The following is a 20003-nucleotide window of genomic DNA, read 5'->3' as shown; positions in this document are numbered from 1 at the left end:
GTTTTTTTTTTTTTTTTTTTTTTTGGTGCTGATGATCAGAGTTAGGGTCTTGCACATGCTAGGCAAACACTGTACCACTGAGCTATATACCCAGCCCTGGACAATTATGAAATGTCTTTTGTAGGGGAAATGACTTTCTGTGTGTTATCCTTTAATGAGTTAACAATCTTAAAAGGTAGGCATTTTTGTTTTATGGTGGAGTTAAATAATTTGACCAAATCACACAGCTGGTGAGTATTTACAGTGAGAATTCAGATCTGCTTAATTCCTAAACCTTTGCTTTCTTCATAACATTCTCTATTATCTTTCTCATTGTACCCAACACCCGCAATTTAAAGGTTGAGAGATTTCATGTAGCTCAGGGAATAAGGTTTCAGGAAATCAGGTATATGGTTAGTAGGCTCTGAGGCAGAAACTTTATGGTGGAAGGGGATGATAGAGTGAAGCTAAGCAGAGCAGGGGGATAGTGCCAGAAAAACACAGGAGAGGGAGGTTGTCTAGTACCCAAGGCTACACTTCCGTGATCCACTCCACACACCCAACAGCGAACTTTACTAATCTGGAAATTTCTTAATCCAATGAAGTTGACATATCAAAGTTGACAGTCACACATGCCATAGTTTAAGACAAAGAGGAAGGGAGTTAATGTATCTTGAACATTAATTTACCTTGGGCATTGTTCTAGATGTGTGTGTGGTTTTTTATTTGATCCTTGTGGGAAATCAGAAGTGGTTGTTGATTTGGTATCAGGGGTTGAACTCGGGGACCTTGCACTTGTGAGGCAGGTGGTGGCACCACTGAGCTCATTCACATTAGCTCAACCAAACCAAAACACAACAGCAACTAGGGATCAACCTACCAAGGAGGGAAAAGGCCTTTACAATGAAAATTACAGAACACCGAAGAAAGAAGTTGAAGAATATATGGGTGGAAAGACCCCCAGTATTTATGGGTAGGCAGAATATTGTTAAAATGGCCATATAGCCAAAAGTGATAAATAGATCTGCTGCAATTCCCATTACAATTCCAATGACAGATCCTTGCCACATTACTTAAGAATAAAGACCATTCTCAGCAATCCCTGTTAACATTCCAGAACAGGTCAACAACATCACTGTGAAGGGTTGCACAGTTACTGTGAAGGGCCCCAGAGGAACCCTGAGGAGTGACTTCAGTGTAGAACTCAGTCTTCTTGGAAAGAAGAGGCTCCAGATTGACAAATGGTGGGGAAACAGAAAGGAACCAGCAACTGTTCACACAGTCTGTAGTCACGTATAGAACACGATCAGGGGTGTTACGCTGGACTTCTATTACAAGATGAGGGCTGTGCATGCTCAGTTCCCTGATCAATTTCCTCATCTGTAAAATTTGTGCAAAACAACATAATTCACAAATATTTATAATCATATTATAAAGATTTAATGTAATAATTTAGGTATAAAGTAGTGCAATTCTATATATAGTAAACGTAGGTGCTAATTAAATGTGAATTGACCCAAATAGTTCTTGGCAAATTTTTATGCTCTATTTTATCTCTGTCTGCTGCCTTGGTTTAAACTAGTAAGGATATATTATTTTTTCTAGTTAATATTAAAGGAATTATATGTTAAAAAGAATATATAACTAAATGTTATATATTTCCTTATACTGTCAGGCACACCTTGACTTCCTGTTAGAGCTCGTCACTGAACTGCTAGGCACTGTGGAAGCTGAAGAACAATAGTCAGCATTTAAAGTATTCATTTGGTACCAGGAGCTATATCGGTAACTTTACATGTATCATCTCATCTGTGGTCACAATACCCCAAGAAATAGTTACTATTCCAATTTTATGGATGAGGAAGTAGGGACCCAGAAGTTAAAAGCTTGTCCAAATCCACCAGCTAATTACTAGTCAGAACTAGGAGCATTCCATTAATGCTGAACATGTGCTACATTTTAAAGGAGTGGTCTTCAAACACATTTTCTCAATTAAAAATATTTTTAAAACTATGCATTTCTTTTACATTTTTAAATTGAATTAACTTTTTCATTATAGTTTAGTTGTAGAGGATAATGTATATTGTAAATATTGATATTAAAATACAGTTTAAAAATTTTTTGCCATCTATTCTTCAAAGGACTCACATCTTGAATGTATGAATAACTCAAAAAATTAGACCACCCCAAGTAAAAGACCCAATAAAAATGGGCAAGCAAAATGAACAGACACTTCTCAGAAGAAGTAGAAATGGCCAGTACACATATGAAAAATCATTCAACATCTGCGACCATTACAGAAATGCAATTTAAAACAACACTAAAAAGTGAAATAAATAGGATACACATGTGTAAATACTGAGTAGTTTCTCTGATGTGAGAAACTGAAAGTGTAAATGGGGACCAAAATGTATAATAATGTGAAATAGGAAGAAAAGGGCCAAAGGAGAAGGGAAAGGGGAAGTGGGAGGGGTAGGGGAAAGAAAAGAAGGGAAAGGAAAAAATATGTGAAAAGGAAAAACAAAAAAAGTCTTTGCAGATAGGGAGGGGTGGAGGGGTTGAAGGGAGGGCAGGGGAATGGGGAAAAGAATAAGAACCAAGATATATCATGTAAAGGTACAGATTCCCAATGATGAATGTCATCATATTATACACCTAAAATGTACCAATAAACAATGAAAAAAAAAACACTAAGATTTTGTCTTACATTGGAAAGAGTGGCAATCATAAATCAAATAATATCAGCATGATTGTGGTGAAGAAGAAACCCCTTTACAGTGATGGTGCAAATGTAAACTGGTACAGTCCATTATGGAAACAGTGTGCAGATTTCTTAAAAAACTAAAACTAGAATTTTCAAAAGTAGAAGGAAAAAAAAAGGTAATTTTATTTGATCCAGCTATTTTCCATATAGGTATCTTCCCCAAAGAGCTAAAGACATCATATTACAATGACACATGAATAGCCATGTTTATAGTAGCACAATTCATAATAACTAAATCCTGGAAGCAGCCTATATGTCTGTCAATAGATAAGTGGATAAAGAAAATATGGGACCTGTACATAATAATGGAATACTATGTGGCTGTAAAGATAAATTTGAGACATTTGTAGGAAAATGGAGACACTTGGAAAATATAATGTTAAGTGAAATAAATATAAACTAAATAACATAGGGTATCTGTTTTTGAGTAAGGCAAAGTATAAATAAAGAGCAAGATAAAGGACTACTAGAAGGAAATGGAAATAGATCTCTTGCAAATGGGAAGAGATCTAAGAGAATGAGGGTGAGGGTAGAGGGAGGGGAAGAAGAAGTAAAAAGATTTAAGATGTTTCACATACATGTACTAGATACCCATAATGAATGTAAACAAATGTCATAAACATGAACCCAAAAATGATGGATAATAATAATAATAATAATGAAAGTGGGAAAAGGGGATTTAGAGATGAAGGGAGGGTGGTAGGTGGGGAGGAGAAGTGAAATAAAAAAATCAAGATGCATTATGTACATGTGCATACTCCTAAGATGAATGTAAACTTCATGTATTGCTAACGTGTACCAATAAAATAAAGTTTTAAAAAAGAATATATAAAAAATACAGTGTTTTCATCCAGTATGATCTCAATTTTTACCATTATTCTTTTAAAAATGCCTAACAAGCTCTATATTAATAGTTGGAAGTTTAGCATTATGTCTTTTTCCATTAACTTAGTGTGTAAAATCTTCAGAATTCTATTGCAATTTGCACATTTTATGTTTAAGACTTATTGCTGGGGATGTAGCTCAGTGGTTCTACTACCTGCCTTGCAAGCACAAGGTCCTGAGTTCAATTCTTGGTACGAAAAAACCCCCCCAAAACAAAAAAAATACATACACGCGCGAGCGCATGCACGCACACGCGCGCGCGCACACACACACACGTATATATATGTTGAAGACATTGATCATTTTGTCATTTTTCTACAATAAAAGATTTATAAATTGAAATTGGTCATTTTAAAATTTCCTATTAACATTGGACATATTTGTGCATTGGGTAAATATTTTCTAGCAATTCTTTTAATGATTTATTTACCTTTTTCTTTTAATTAGGGGCTGCTCTAATGTTTACCATATTCATCTTACCAGTGCCTTTTTCCTATAATCATTAGGATTTAAGTGTTATAATTTTGCCTCTGGATTGTATTGTTATTACAATTACTGTTACGTATACAGTTGGTCAGAATAGTATAAATATATTACACATTTTTAAATTAAACATAAAAAGTTTTAGTGGGAATAAACTTCTTAATACGTTTTTTCCTCCTTCTTAGTTGGTTCATGAATCTGTAGCTGAATATACTTACAGCTGGAATTGAGTAGGATCCAACATAAATTTTATTCTAAAATTTAAAAACGTATCTATGCATGGTAAATACTGCCATCCTCAATGAGCAAATGAAAATTGAAGGATTTTGTAGTAGCAATATCATTTAGTTTTTTGAATTTCTTTGAGTGTCATTTCAAAACAATAAAAAAATATATTGCTTGCTCTACCTGGAGGTTTTTCTAGTTTGTGTGGTACATAGGGAGGATTTAAGAGAAAGATTGGGCCTTTGGAGTAGGAAGATTGTGCAAAGAACTGTAGGACAGGAGGCTCAACACGATGCCACCACTGTGTGTACTCTGTGAATATTAAGAAAAAATAGATTTGAGGACCTGGATGTTTATACCTAAGACCATCCATGCCCATTTACTCTTACATGTCCTCATTTGAGGAAGGCCCCTTAAGGTAGAAATCTCCAGTGACGAATCACGAGGCAGTCTAAATCTCCCTTTCAGTGTTGGATATAGACCAGTCATGGTGAGCCTGTGGTATGTGTACCATAGTGGCCTGCAGAGCCCCTCTGTGTTGGCACGCCAGCCAAGTGTATGCATTTTGTTGTTGTTGTTGCTTTTGGTTCTTTTGAGATAGGGTCTCATTATGCAGTTCAGAGTGAACTTGAACTCACTATGAAGCCCATGCTGGCCTCGAACTCACAGCCATCCTCCTGTTTCAGCCTCCTGAGTGTTGGAATTGCAGGCATGTATCACCTTGCCTGGCATTGTTTTTTCTAAACTAAAACCTCAGGATTTATTCAGGTTCAATTGCAGTGTTGGCCTTTTGTGATAAATAAGTGGGTTTTGGTTTGGAGTTTGGGCATTCATCTCTAAAAGGCTTACCATCAGTGGAATAGACAACAAATGACAACACTATCCTGCACGTTGTACCATCTAGGGCGTACCTTTCATACAAGCTGGCATTTGAAAATATTTATTACTTTAATTTAAAGCAGGGGTTGTCTAACAAAGTTGCATTTAATTGTTCTGCTACACGTGTTCACCCCATCAATCTTTCTTGTGGTGTAGTCTGGTTTGCCCTCCTGCGCCCCCAGAATTGCTCTCCCTGGTCACCAGTACTTCAGAGTGCACACAGCAGATGTCTTGTTAGCTTGTGTTACACCTGACTGCTCTTCTCTTTCATATTGTCTTTCCACAATTTTCTGGGACATGAGACTCCTGATTTTTTTCTTTCCTACCTGTTTACTTTTTTTGGTAGTTTGCTGTGCAGGCTCCTCTTTCTTAACCCACTGTTAAATGTTGGTGTTTCTCAGGGGCCTGTCTTAAGCCTCCTGTCCTTTTAGTCTAGCTAAGTTCCCAAAGGCTGTCTCTTCTCACCTCTTCTCCAGCCCCAGTGACTCCTGAGCTCTAAACTGGACGGTCCAGCTGCTTCCTGAACACTTCACCAAGATATTTCCTGAAGTGCAGAGTTCAGAACTGAATACCCTAGATTTCCACTAACCCTGACCAGCTTTTCTACGCTCTCTGGCTCAGTAAATGGCACTACTATTCAAGCTGTTGCCCAAGCCAGCATCCTTGGTGTTATTTTCAGTTCCTTCTTTTCTTTACCCTTCATGATGCCAGTTAATTCTTCTGCTTCCTAAATATAGTGGAGAAATCCATCCACTTCTAACTGTTCATGTCTAACTGTTCCTGTCCTTATTACCAAACCAATATTTAGTCTCTGTTACATATAGCCTTCTTGCCCAAGTTTGGCTTTTCTCCTGCTTGTGCTCTACATGGCAGTGGAAAGGGCCCACTGAAAGCTTGACTCTTCTCATGGCAGCCTTGATAAGTACTTCCATGGCTTCACACAGCTCCTGCGGATAGATTTCAGACTCTAACATGCATTACAAGGCTCTTTGGAGTCTACTCCCCCTGATCTATTTAGGCTTATCTCTCTGCCTTTTCACTTTGGCATACTAAAGACTAAAGAAACTTCTCATTTTTACATAATTTTGAGCCTTAAATATGTGTGCTTGTATTTCTCTGCCTTCTGCCTTCTGCCTTCTTAGAATCTTACATGCTGTTGCCTCTGCCTGGACCACCTTGGTGGTTAATTCCTCCTTCTCTGCCTTCTGTTATCTGTCCCTCAGATGTCCAGCCTTGAATCTCTAGATCGAGTTCTGTGTCATGTTCAAAGAACACGGTCAATTTCTTCTGTTAAACAGCTAGTCACACGTCAGCTAAATGTGTCTCATGCCCTACCATCTTGTCCCTGCTTTCCTAATCTCCAGTGCTTGATCATGTGTTGTCATAGTCACATCTTTGAAAGGTTAACAGTTTTGTGTTGTTTGTGTGATTTCAAAGTGAACTTGGTTTTTCTCTTCAGTGTCTCAATGAAATCCTGGAGTCTGCAGATGCACCTTTAGAAGTCACCGAAGGCTTCATTCAGTCAATTTCTCTGTCAGTTCCATGGGGCTCCTTGCTACAGGATAATTGTGCACTGGAAGTGAAAGGGTTAGAAATGGTCTTTCGACCTAGACCTCGCCTAGGTAGGTGTGTTAATGTTTCTGTTTTATTTACTTCTGTTTTTACTGTTTAGAAACCTAACTGCATTAAATTCAGTATTTATTACTTTGAATTGTATTTGTATATGCAAGATGTGCATAATTTTATCTTTAGAGTTGTGTCTTTCTCTGTTTACTCACAGGAACTTTAGTATATAGATACTTTGGCTTATGTAATTATTTGTTGTCAAAAAGAGACCTCTTTTCCCCCATATTGGGGATTGAAGCCAAGGCTTTATGCTTGCTAGGCAGCCACTCTACCGCTGAGCTATATCCCAGCTCCTTTTAAATTTTGAGACAAAGTCTTGCTAAATTGTCCAGGCTGGCCTTGAATGTGTAATCCTCCTGCTTCATCCTTTTGAGTAGTTGGAGTTACAGCTGTGCACTGCTGTGCATGGATAAAGTGATTTATAATTTAAAAATTCAAAGTATCATGCCCCAAACAAAGAGTTCTCAAAGGCTGATGGAGAAATATTTAAAGGACACAGATTAGACTTGAAGGGACTTCTATTGACCAAATCTTGGACAACTGGAGTGTTAAAAAAGAATAATGGCAATAATGGATTATGACATACTAAAAAAATTCCTAGGTCCGTAGTCATATAAATAAATAAGCTTGTAAAGTGGCAGGAAGAAGGGAATGTTCTTCTTTATAGTAGAATACCTACTTAGAGAAAATGGATTGAATGAGATGAAATTAATAAGTCTAGGTGAAGGGTATATAGGTATGCAATAATAAACTTTTAATAATCTCATTAATTTTCAAGAATATTCTCTTTTCATTGCGATAAGTAGATACAGTACTTCCCAATGGAAAGTAAAACTTTAAAATAAAATATTTTTTCCTTTTGAAAATATTTCACTAAAAGGACTTTAAAATTCCATTTTGGAAGGCAGTAATTCTAGTGATCTCCATCAGTTTGTTTTGAATATCACAAGGGTGTGCAATGGAATTTTCTCTGGATGGATGATCTTAGAAAGGATTTTTCACAGTTCATGTGTTTCTTCCTTCAAGGATGCCCTTCTATTTTATCTATACTTATACTGATTTCCAAAGCCTGTGTCATCTGCTGCCTCTTCCAGATTTCCTGTTAATTTACTTAGCTAGAAAAATTAGCTCTTAGCTTTACAAGAATTAGCCTCTTAGCTTTATAATGCTTTCTGTTAACATATAATAGTGCCCTATTAATTCTTCTAAGCTGTATTTCTTCTATGATACTGTAAGCTCCAAGTGCAGGATTTCATAATTAATTTATTTTTCTATTTCCTGAAGCAGGGTTAGCTTTTAGATCAAGTCAGACCTGTCGCCTGCTTTTATAAACAAAAATTTATTGAAAGTTAGTCATGTTTATTTGCTTTCTGCTCTTTGGCTACTTTTTTACTGTTGTGGGAGAGTTGAGTAATTGTGAGATAGAACATATTGTCCACAGTGTGTTAAATATTTGCTATCTGACCCTTTACAGAAAACATTTGACCTCTACTCCGTAGTATTTAGAATGGTACCATGTATCTAAAAATAATGAATATATGAATTAATATGTGAATAAATACATTGATAAATATTTGAATTAATATTTGATAAAAACAAACGCAGTGAAAATTGGAATTTTTTTCTGGGATCTTTTTTAGTTGTTGTTCTCAGTTGTCTGTAAGATAATATTTAAATCTCGAGAATAATTTCTAGAATATTGCTTTTCTGGGCAATACCATAACATTAACAATCTATTTGAAATGTGTTATTTTAAGAAATGGTATTATTGTAATTTGAGAAATAATTTAGGATTAATCTGTATTTTCTGCAGCAACTGGTTCTGAACCTATGTATTGGTCAAGTTTCATGACCAGCAGTATGCAACTGGCAAAAGAATGTCTTAGCCAGAAACTAACAGATGAACAAGGAGAAGGATCCCAGCCTTTTGAAGGACTGGAAAAGTTTGCTGAAACCATTGAAACAGGTTTGGTGTTATTGAACATTTTCAAAATTTTAGATTTTATTTAGTAACTTAGTTTTTTTTTTTTTTTTTTTTTCGGTACCGGGGATCAAACTTGGGCCCTTGCCCTTGTGAGTCAGGCAGTGGAATCACTGTGCTAAATCCCCGGCCCCAGTAACTTAGTATCTTTAATAAGCCCTGTATAAGGCAGCTAACTCTATTGGACTGACTTTAAAAGGATTACTGTTCTCATTTCAGAACTTGAGAATTGAGATTATTTTCATTATTATATTCAGTTGAGCCAATGATCCTTCTTTTTAGTCTTTCCTTTGTTTGATTTATCATGCTTGCAGAATGAATCAAGTAGACAGCGTTAGTCATCGTTTTAGGTGTCTGTTGGGATGTAACTTGCGTTAAGTGTTCAGTAAGGCACAGTATTTAATACAAAGCTCAGGATTTGGGGATTGTAAAGGAAATAAATCTAGTTCATTTTTTAAAGTTCTTATCAAATTAATATTTATTTCTTTTATTAGAAGTTTTTATTCAGTATAATATGGTTCTTCCACTGATGTTTACTTGTTTACTCTAGTACTAAGAAGAGTAAAAGTCACTTTTATAGACACAGTTTTGAGACTCGAACATGTGCCAGAGAACTCCAAAACTGGAACTGCACTTGAAATTCGAATAGAAAGGTAAGAATTTTTATATATGAAAATAGATAACCTTATTGTAACTCTCATATTAAATTTCAGGATTTTGGGCTGGGGATGTGAGAAATCCTGGCATCTATCTGCAACACTGGGGGGAAGAAAGTTTCCAGTGCTTTTGGAGACTAGAGGTGTTGATATTAAATTAAAATATTACATAATTCCAGAGTAAAATGCTACTCTCCAAGTTATGTTTTAATCTCACTAAAAACAAAGTACCATTTGAGCTGTAATTATATATAATACTATGTTGAATTCAAAGCTGTTAATATCAAATCAAAATAATATTGAATGCTACTAAATTTTAGGTACTCTGGCATTTTTTTTTTTTTATGTGAACAATAAATGAATATAGCCATGTTTCACTTAATGTGACTTTTTGACTTTGCCTTGCTTACCTGAGTGCCACTTTAGTGAGAAAGGGTTAGGGGAGTTTATTTTAAGGATTCTGTGAGGATAATTTGGAGGTTAATACATGAAATAGTGATTAGATGATATAAACACATTGCTTTTAATTTTCTCTGTATCCTGAATTGCCTCCATCAAATAGCTCTAAAGTGGAGATTCATTTCTGTAGACACGCCTGAGTGCTAGTCTGAGGTATAACTGTGTCCCTGTGTCAGTGCCTTATGAGCTGCTCACAGAAGTAGCAGGATGCCTTTGTATACTGAGCACCAAAGACGCCTTGTATCTCTCTTAGAGTCCTTCACCAAGATATGTTATGGTTTCTGTCTTTCACAAGACGCTTATTAGTGAGACAGTTACTGTAACAGATCTGTAAAATTAGGAGCCATTATCTTTAGCTGACATATTAAAGCAGTATTTAACATCTTAAGCATTTAGCACCTCTTTTTTTTGAGACAGGCTCTTGCTCTGTAGTTCAGGTTGGCCTTAAACTATGTATCCCAGATTGGCCTTGTCCAACTCACAGCAATCCTCTCGCTCAGCTTCCTGAGTGCTGGGTTAACAGGCTGTGCTACCACACCTGGCCCTAGAGCCACATTCTTTATTTTGTTTAAACTGGATATTGGTCACAGAAGAATTAAAAAATGTCATTCTGTGTCAGACTTGTGACTTGAAGCTAAGTGGTGTCTTACTGTTACAAGAGATGTTTCTCAAGAGAGTATAGGAATTGTTTTCCTTTTTGTTTTTTGTACTGGGGATCGAGCTCAGGACCTTGAGCTTTTGAGGCAGGTACAGTGCCACTGAGCTAAATCCCTGGCCCAGGAATTGTTTTTCTTGAAGGTAACTTTAGGAAGTTATTAATTTTCCCACCAAAATTTAAGAGACTCATAAAACTTTTCTTAGAGTTAAGGTCTTTTTGTGAAATGCTTTATTTGAAGCACAGCAATGCTGACCTACATTATAGGCCTTCTTGTTACAGACATATTCTGAGGAGAACTAACCCTGGAAAATCTCTTTAACTTTACAGCTCTTCCTCTTTTATCATTGCAATTAAGTTTTCCTGGGAATTTTGTACAAATGCACTTTGGTTTTTAACTTTCAGAACTGTATACTGTGATGAAACCGCTGATGAATCCTCAGGAATCAATGTACACCAACCCATGGCTTTTGCTCACAAATTACTTCAGCTCTCTGGAGTGTCTCTCTTCTGGGATGAGTTTTCTGCGTCAGCGAAATCTTCCCCAGTGTGTTCAACTGCACCAGCGGTAAGGAAAAGCACCTAAAACATCATCACAGATTTTTAGAAGGCAAAATTTAAATGAGGACTCTGAAATATTGCTAGGATATGCAACACAGGTTAATGAGTCTCAATCTGGTTTGGGAGTCAACACAGATATTCAGTGATGGTGATAGGTATTTCAGAGATTTTGAAACCCTGAGAATTAACTCCTTTCCTACCAGCTTGCTGTTCATTAGTTTGCTAGAGAAGCACTGAATACTGTGTCTTGGGACAAAGTGATGCATTATATCTAATATCCTTTTGCAGTAAATTCAGGAAGTGAAGCAGTGCTCAAAAATTACCTTCATAATATATTGCTGAAAACTTATCTTACAAATCATATCTTTAAAAAATACTTTCTAATTAAGGAACTCTGTTAATTTTTACAATTGAACTGTTACAGTATTTCACAAATCAGATTTTCTTAATTATACAGTGTCTATTAGCTTTTCTTATTGTATAATGTAGATAAATACTATGTTTCTTTCATCAAGTTCTTTTCCATGATTTATCTTCATTTGCAAGGTACTATGCTAACCTAACCATCCCGCTATTTCATTTTAGCTACAAGATACTGGTTTATCCATTGTAACAATACAATTTTTGATGTCAGATATTTTATTTTTAAGTTGACGTTTATGTTTTGAATTCTAGTATATTTCCAGTAAAGTATTTTAAATAGTTGCTTTATTCTCCTTTCATTACTATAGGAAACTGAGCCAAAGCTGTCACCTAGCTGGAACCCCAAGATTGTTTATGAGCCACACCCACAACTAACTAGAAATTTACCTGAGATAGCACCCCCGGACCCAGTGCAGATTGGAGGGCTATTTGGTAGGATGGAATTGAGTCTCACTTTGAAACAGAATGAAGCGCTTCCTGGAGCTAAGGTCAGGGTTCATTTTATTTTCTCTAGTAAAATGATGACTATTCTTTAGTTAATATAGTTTCCTACTGCTTGATTACTGTAGGTTATCCTTAACTAATTATCTGCTGTCTCCTGGTCAGTGTTTTTACTCTTAGCTGGTCTTAGGTCACAGTACTCAGCTGAGGACAACCTTTGCCCTGCGCTGCAGATCAGGTTTTATGAAGGGCTGCTTTCTCTACAGTATAGAGCCAGACACCAATGAAAGAACCCCCAAAACAGTAAAAAAATCCCTTTTTGTATTAAGCATATTTAAGATTGTACAATTTCTCTCAGTTATAAAATTAAGTTTTAAAGGGAAAAAGGTTTGGAACATGAGATGTTGACTATAGAAGATATTTATTTAATTATATATGTATGAATGGAATGACTATTTTTATAGTCGTATAATATTTATAAAAAGAGATTGATCTTTCTAATGTGCCTCATAACTTTTTGAAGACATTGTGTAGAGACACTTGTTTCCTAACAAGTATTGATCGATAGCATTGGAGAATCAGGAGCCTCACAATTACTTAATCAGTTAAAAATGTATTTGTCACTATTTTCTTCCTTTAGTTTATTTTTTAAATTTAAATTTAATTTAATTTATTTATTTTGGTACTGTGGATCAAACTCAGGACCTTGTGCTTGTGAGGCTGGCCCGGGCACCACTGAACTAAATCCCTGGCCCCTCCTTTAGTTTAAATTAAGAGGCTATCAGGATTTATTTATTTTTATTACTGATCAGCTAGCTGAATATATTTGAGTGACTGCTGAATGTCAGACCCTGTGCAGGTTCTTGGAACAGATGCAGAGGAGGGTGGAATACCAGCTTTGCTTTAATGAAAGATACACCAAGGAGGACAGAGTTTGCTGTAGAATACACAAGAGGGAGGCACTAAATGCATAAAGAGATTTTCAGGGGAGTGAAAAATCCTCAGAATTCCTTCTTGGATTTGGGATACTTGACCAGATTGGAGGAGAAGGAAAGTGATGATTAGAATGAAGACATTCCTTTTACAGATTGCTGCCCTCCCCTTTGTTGACTGCCCCAACCCACCTCAGATTCCAGCCCTTCATGAAATAGCAGGAGGGGATTGTTAGAGGAGCAGGGTGGTGTAGGTGTGTGTAAACACAGTAAGGCGTCCCCTGCTGTGGGAAACCAGCACACCTCTGTCCTCTGGTGATGCATCTGCTTAATATGGAAGAACCCTAGCAATAACACTCATAATTCTGTTTTGACTCATTACATGTAGTCTTCATTACAATTGATCTTAGCCCAAAGACTGAGAAGTGTTTGTCTCCAACCTTTGTATGCTTTTGATCTTTGTGCAAACCCAAAGCTTTTCACATTGTGTATTCATTTGTATTGGTGCTCTTTATATTGTACTCTTAGATTTTTGTATGTTAGGTTACAAATGAACATCTGGAAATTTTGCATGGTGACATTGTGTGCCAGGTAGGGTTTAATATTTAGTGATACTGTTATCTTTGCCTATATAGTAACTTTTGCATAATAATCTGAGTATCTGTGATTTTGTTTCTATTTAATGAAAATGAATGCTATTTAATATAATGAAAATACTATGATAAAATATGTGAATATAATAAAAATAAAAGTCCGGTAGATTAACGTTGAGAGATACAGCTCTTATGCCCTTTACAGAGTGTAGACAAAAGTGGTATTCCTGGGTTGCCCAAAGCATTAGGGCTTTAGTCTGTTACCACTGTTCCTTAAACTTATCTTTCAGGGGCTGGGGATTTAGCTCAGCGGTTTGGTGGCCTGCCTTGCAAGCGCAAGGACCTGAGTTCAATCCCTGGTACCAAAAAAAAAAAAAAACTTACGTCTTTCAACTATGTGTTTAAAATGTTATGAAAAGTTTCATACATTTTTCTTTTTTTAGTTCTGAAAATAGTATGCTGTTGAGTAGCCTGTAAATGTGGTAGTTCATGTTCAATTTTGGCATATGTTTTTGGGAGTACATTATATATGAAAACAAGGGACTGCCTGGATTGAATTTAGTCTTCTTTGTTTTCATGACCTTTGTCACACTGAGTTGAAATTTTTTTACTTGTACTTCCTATCTTATATTTTTCTTTCTTTCTTTCTTTCTTTTTTTTTTTTCTTTTTGTGGTACCAGGGATGCAACTCACCCCTGGCCGTATTTTTAAAACAAAGTAATAAGAGCTTTGTCTATGTATGCCAAATTCAAAATGTACTACTAATAAAATATTTTTCCTTTTTTCTTTTTTCTGGTACCAGAAATCGAACTCAGGGCCTTGCACTTACTAGGCAGGTGCAGTGCTGCTGAGCTACATCCCTGGCTAATAATGAAATATTTCTAGAAAAATTGAAAATGAGACTCTTGATCATTCTAAGGAAAATCAGAGATTATATTTTCAACACCAAGAAAAGAACTGGCAGATAAAACATATTTTCCTGATCTCCTCAGCTTTAATTGAGGACATGGCTAGGGATGTCAGCAGTCAACAAAGAGCCCCTAAAATAAAATGATAGTAGTGATTATTGTTATTAAATAGTGTGCTATATTCTTAGTCAGATACTGAAAATATATGTCAGAGTCACTGAGTAGTTTATTTATTGTTTTTAGAATCAGAAAGAATTTGTTTTTCTCTTGGGCGGGAAGCCATTTTCCCAATATAAATACATTTCATTAGTTGAACTATTTATCAATTGCAAAATGGCACAAGGATAATAAATGAAAGGTAAGATAGGGATATGCATCTTTTCAGAAGGTAATGTAGAGAATAGAGTTACTGCTTTTGTCAGAGTATTTTGCGCAAGAACCAGGAAGAGGGTGTGATCGACCTTTTATTTGTAGAAGGAAACATGGGTGGACAGTTGCAATAAGGAAAGTCCGCCAAAGTACCCTTTTCTGACCCTATTTTACTGTAGCTGCCCCTCTCACAGCCCAGAGAGCACAGACTTAGTGGAACATAGTAGGCATCTGAGAGGCAGTGTTGGCAGAGTGACCTGTGGGCAGGCTTATGAAAGCTGACTTTATTTGTTCTTGGTTCACACTGAGCTTTAAGAACCATGATTTGAGTCTTTTGAAGGTCATACTATACCATTCCCTTAATATTCTTTCTTGGAGACTGTGTCTTATACCTTCTCAAATACCAAACACTCAGAAGACAGAGATAAAATATGTGACATTGGACTTGCTAGCATGGGACTCCTGAGGATTTGTCCTTCTAAAGCAGTTTAGTGGCCTTTAAGGCTTTTCATTTAGATTGCATGAATTAGCAAAGTCTTAGGTGAAGGAATCCAAGATAAAGGTAAGTATTTATCTGAGTAATGTAAAATATAATGAGATTTATGGTGATGAGCCTTTAAAGGATATTCATCCTGAAATTTTTCTTTTTTAAAGTTGGATGTTGATGGACAGATAGACTCTGTTCATCTATTCCTGTCACCAAGGCAGGTTCACTTGCTTTTGGATATGTTAGCAGCTATTGCTGGACCAGGCAAGTATAACTCTACTATTATTTTTAATTCTTTGAAAATTTAAAATTTAAATCTATAACATTCATATAGGAAAGTATATTTTTGAATATGTGAAATTAAAGATGTATTGTAAATAAGAATCCTAAATAGTTAATTGGATTGGGGCCTTTGAATTGTATTATGATACAAATTTGCATTCAGATTATTTGTAGTACATTCTTAATTCTTTCAAAATTGCTTTGATTTATTTCTTCGGTTGAAGATAGTTGTATAAACTGAGAAAATAGAATTTTTGGACCCAGTAAGTAGCATGCATATTAAAATATTTTTAATAATTAATATCTATCACAGAGGTAAGTTTTTGATCCCTGTTGCTTATAACTTGCTTATAACTGTTGCTTAGATCTCTGATTAATATCTAATAGCTATAGTTTTGCACTATGTGTGGTGTTAATTTGCCATTGGTTTTGGATAAATGGGTTTTGGGAGAGAAATGCTTAAGTAAAGTACTCCAAATTTAATTACTGTCTTGCTTTCCTTTTGTATACTTATAGAAAATTCTAGCAAAATAGGGTTAGCTAATAAAGATAGGAAAAACCGACCTATGCAACAGGAAGACGAGTATCGAATTCAGATGGAATTAAACCGGTATTATTTGAGAAAAGATTCCCTGTCTGTGGGTGTATCTTCAGAGCAAAGCTTTTATGAGACAGAAACGGCTCGTACACCTTCTAGCCGTGGTAAGCAACTCAGTTGACACCAGAGTCACACCGTATCATGATAGGTAAAATGAAACTTAATTTAATTGGCAATGAAGAACAGAAGACGAAATAAGAGTTTCACTTTATAAATTGACCTAACTACAGCGTTATAGTGATGCACCAACACATGGTTACAATCGTTATGTTTTTTGATTGTATAGTTTTGTCCTATAAATTATTTCCTAGGGAAAATATATTTATAAAATACAGATTTACACAAAAGACAAATTGAGAGTAACTATTCAGTTTGTTAAATTATACGCTCACATGATGTGCAGTAAATTCTTTAAATAGGAGACTTCCCTCTGTTAATCTTTCCATCAATTATATGTAAATATAAATGTTTCCATACTTATTTTACATTTATAGTTGTTACTGAATGTTTAAGCACTGATACCATAATAATAAGAATCAATTTAAGTATGGAATGTTGAACCAAATAAAAAATTAAAACATACTCAAAGTTTGGCCTTAACAAACTTCATTTGCATGAAGGTAAAGTAGTTTCCAAAAGAACTAAAATATAAATAGAATTCTAAACAATGCATTTGATTTTTTTTTTTTTAAAGGAAGTAGCACTATTCACATGCAACCAAAATGCAATATATTTGTACTGTTTATTTATTTATGGGTATTTAGGGGGCTTGCAATTGAACCCAGAGCCTTGTGCATATTAGTACTAATATCACTTTAAAATCTGAATTTTGACTTCTACATTGTCATATGACACTTAAAAACGTACCTGGTAGTAACTGAGTATAAGATATTTTTAAAAATAATAAAATATCCATTAGCAGGAGAGCTTAACCTTTTGTTAATTTATATTCATCAGTTGAGTTTTTACTGTGCCATTAATATCTTGGGTTCAAATAAATTACCCCATTGGAAGTAACATGCGGTTTGGGATACCACTATGTCTCAGTAATCTACAGGAAGAAGACTTTATTAATGTGTATTAGCCTGCTTTACAGACATGAGTTGGTGAAATGATCATGTCAGTGATGACATTTACTTTTCTCCAGAAGAAGAAGTTTTCTTCTCCATGGCGGATATGGATATGTCCCATAGTCTCTCTTCTCTTCCACCCCTTGGGGATCCCCCAAATATGGACCTGGAGCTATCATTAACTAGCACATACACAAATACTCCAGCAGGATCCCCATTAAGTGCTACTGTGGTAAAGTATTACTTAATTTTTTTTTTATTGAAAAGTTGCTTCTAAAATTCTGTACTTTATTCATGTCCTCTAAAAAAATCTTTGCATAGCTTCAGCCAACTTGGGGAGAGTTCCTTGATCCTCGTAAAGAACAGCCAGGGAGAGGGTCAACATTTCCCCCCAGCCTAGTTCACCCAACGTCTTTGCAGAAGGCAGGTAAGTACAAGGAAGACACTTTTTGTTAGCTTCTCCTGGAATTTGTGAAAATTTAAAAACTGAAAACAATTTGTTACTTTAAAAAAACCATCTTGCCTTCTTTGTTCATTTTTCTTTTTTTTCTAAATAAATGTCAGTTTTATTTATTTATTTTTTACTTTGATGGCTAAACAGGCTAAAAAAGTCCTTGCTTTTTTTTTGTTTGTTTTGTCCCTCATAAACTTTCTCTTAGTCTGGGCCATTGAACAAATTTAGAAGGAAAATGAAGAATTATCAAACAATTCATGGTGAAATATTTTAGAACAGTTGCACATTTATTATATTTGTTTATTAAGACATTGTTATATTGTTAGTAAAAAAGTAAACTATCAGTTTCTTCTTTTTACTATTATTATAGTTTAGGAATCTTTATAAACTAACTGATTTTCTTTTTTTTTCTCTTTCTTTTTTTTTTTTCCCTTGGTACTGGGAATCTGCTTGCCAGTCAGGCACAGCACCACTGAGCTAAATCTTTCTTTTCTTTTTCTTTCTTCTTTTCTTTTTCTTTTTTCTTTGTTGTTGTTGTTGTTGTTGTTGCCGGGGAGCTAACCTAGGACTTCACACATGCTGGACACACACTCTAGGCTGAACTGTTCCCCTGACCTGTCTCTTTTTGTGTGTGTGTGTGTGTGTGTGTGTTTGTTTTCTCACTGTCTGTGTATTCCTTAAAAGAGAACCTTATGTTTTTACTCTTTTTTGGCAGTACTAAGGGTGGAGCCTGGGGCTTCATGTGCAGTAGGCAAGCACTGTACCCCTAAGCAACACAGACCTTACTCTGAAAATTGGGCCGAGGATTTAGCTCAGTGGTTCCACCACCTGCCTCACAAGCACAAGGACCTGAGTTCAATCCCTGGTGCAAAAAAAAAATAGTCAAACCTGACTCTGAAAATTTTAGTTGAAATAAACAAACACAAGATTTAAAGAAAGTTTGATGCATAGTTTTTGTTTAATCTTCATTTTCCAATATAGTTTTATTAATGTAAAAGCTTTGTTCATATATTTACTATTGTAAGTACTCTTTGATATTTTGGAGCTGGGGATTGTACCCAGGACCTTTGTACTACATTCCCAGCCCTTTGCATATTTTATTTTGAGACAGTCTTGCTAAGTTGTCCAGGTGGGATTTGATCCTGCAATCTTCCACCCCCCACAGTGCTGGGATCATACAGGTGGGCATCATAGCCAGGCTGCAGTGTGATTCTTTTGTACTTAAAGTGATACTGCATGATAATCACTCATTTTACTTTACGTGTTTAATATCATTCTAATTGTGTGATCAGTTGTTTTTTTAAAGCTAATGCCTGAGTGAATGCACATTAATTATCTTTAAACATTAAACTTACATACATATTTTGAATACATGTATTTCAGCTCTCCCATCTAGATCCGTTTCAATGGATGAATCCAGGCCTGAGCTTATTTTTAGACTAGCTATTGGAACTTTTTCAGTCTCTGTGCTTCATATTGATCCTTTATCTCCACCTGAGACGTCACTGAACCTCAATCCATTGACACCTATGGCTGTAGCTTTCTTTACTTGTATAGAAAAGATCGATCCAGCAAGATTTTCAGCAGAAGATTTTACGTCTTTCCGAGCAGCATTTGCAGAAGCTTGCTCACATGATCATCTTAGGTAAACCCTTTCATGTTCATTAATAATCCTTGAGAAAGAGCCAAAGGTGAACGTTTGCATCCAGCTGTCTGCCTATCTGCATTTGTTTTTATAATTCATGCTTGATTTATAAATGAGTGAAGTGTTCTTGCAGTGCTACAGAGGTGTTTAGTATTGATGCTCTCCTTCAGGCTGTGCAGAGCAATGCAGATACAAGTCTAGATAATCCAGAGTTTTGCTCAGTTGTATCTGTGGTTCTCTGCCTGCTTCTGCCATTTCTTTGACCTTATTTTGCTCTCGTCTCATTGGCACTATTACAGTCATGAAAATGTTCTTACTGTCACTGTCATTAGCAGGACTATTGGTGAGAGTAGAACTAATGAGAAGGGACTTGGAAATGGTCCATTGACTGCTGGCCCAGGGATGGGGGTGGGAAACAATATTAAGGCTGACTAACCTTTGGATGCTACATTTTCTACTTCTTAGGAGAATATAAAAAGCTGTCCAAATTGCAACTGGTCCTTTATGAGTTGAGTCCTAATAGTTGAGGCGATAATTGAATTTGTAGGTATGATATTATTAATATGCAAATAGTACTTATACTGTAAACTGTTGTTGAGTGATGGTTTAAACACATTGATTTTTTTTTTTTTTTTTTTTTTTTTTTTT

General features: G+C 35.6%; 1 protein-coding gene across 1 annotated transcript in view; it reads left to right on the top strand.

Annotated features, from left to right (window-relative positions):
- The window catches only part of Atg2b (autophagy related 2B), a 93340-nt gene that overhangs the window by 21420 nt on the left and 51917 nt on the right, over window positions 1–20003 (top strand). Inside the window, exons 4-12 of the mRNA XM_033766737.1 lie at window positions 6675–6837; window positions 8655–8807; window positions 9373–9475; window positions 10998–11160; window positions 11885–12064; window positions 15474–15570; window positions 17334–17488; window positions 17578–17683; window positions 19094–19355. Of these exons, the coding sequence (XP_033622628.1) occupies window positions 6675–6837; window positions 8655–8807; window positions 9373–9475; window positions 10998–11160; window positions 11885–12064; window positions 15474–15570; window positions 17334–17488; window positions 17578–17683; window positions 19094–19355 (1382 nt within the window). The remainder of the gene's footprint in view (window positions 1–6674; window positions 6838–8654; window positions 8808–9372; window positions 9476–10997; window positions 11161–11884; window positions 12065–15473; window positions 15571–17333; window positions 17489–17577; window positions 17684–19093; window positions 19356–20003) is intronic.

Source organism: Fukomys damarensis, unplaced genomic scaffold (assembly GCF_012274545.1).
Source record: "Fukomys damarensis isolate Sample0158 unplaced genomic scaffold, DMR_v1.0_HiC HiC_scaffold_21, whole genome shotgun sequence".
NCBI classification, from domain to species: domain Eukaryota; kingdom Metazoa; phylum Chordata; class Mammalia; order Rodentia; family Bathyergidae; genus Fukomys; species Fukomys damarensis.
Note: the sequence above shows the minus strand (reverse complement) of the source record. Positions and strands in the feature narration are given on the sequence as shown.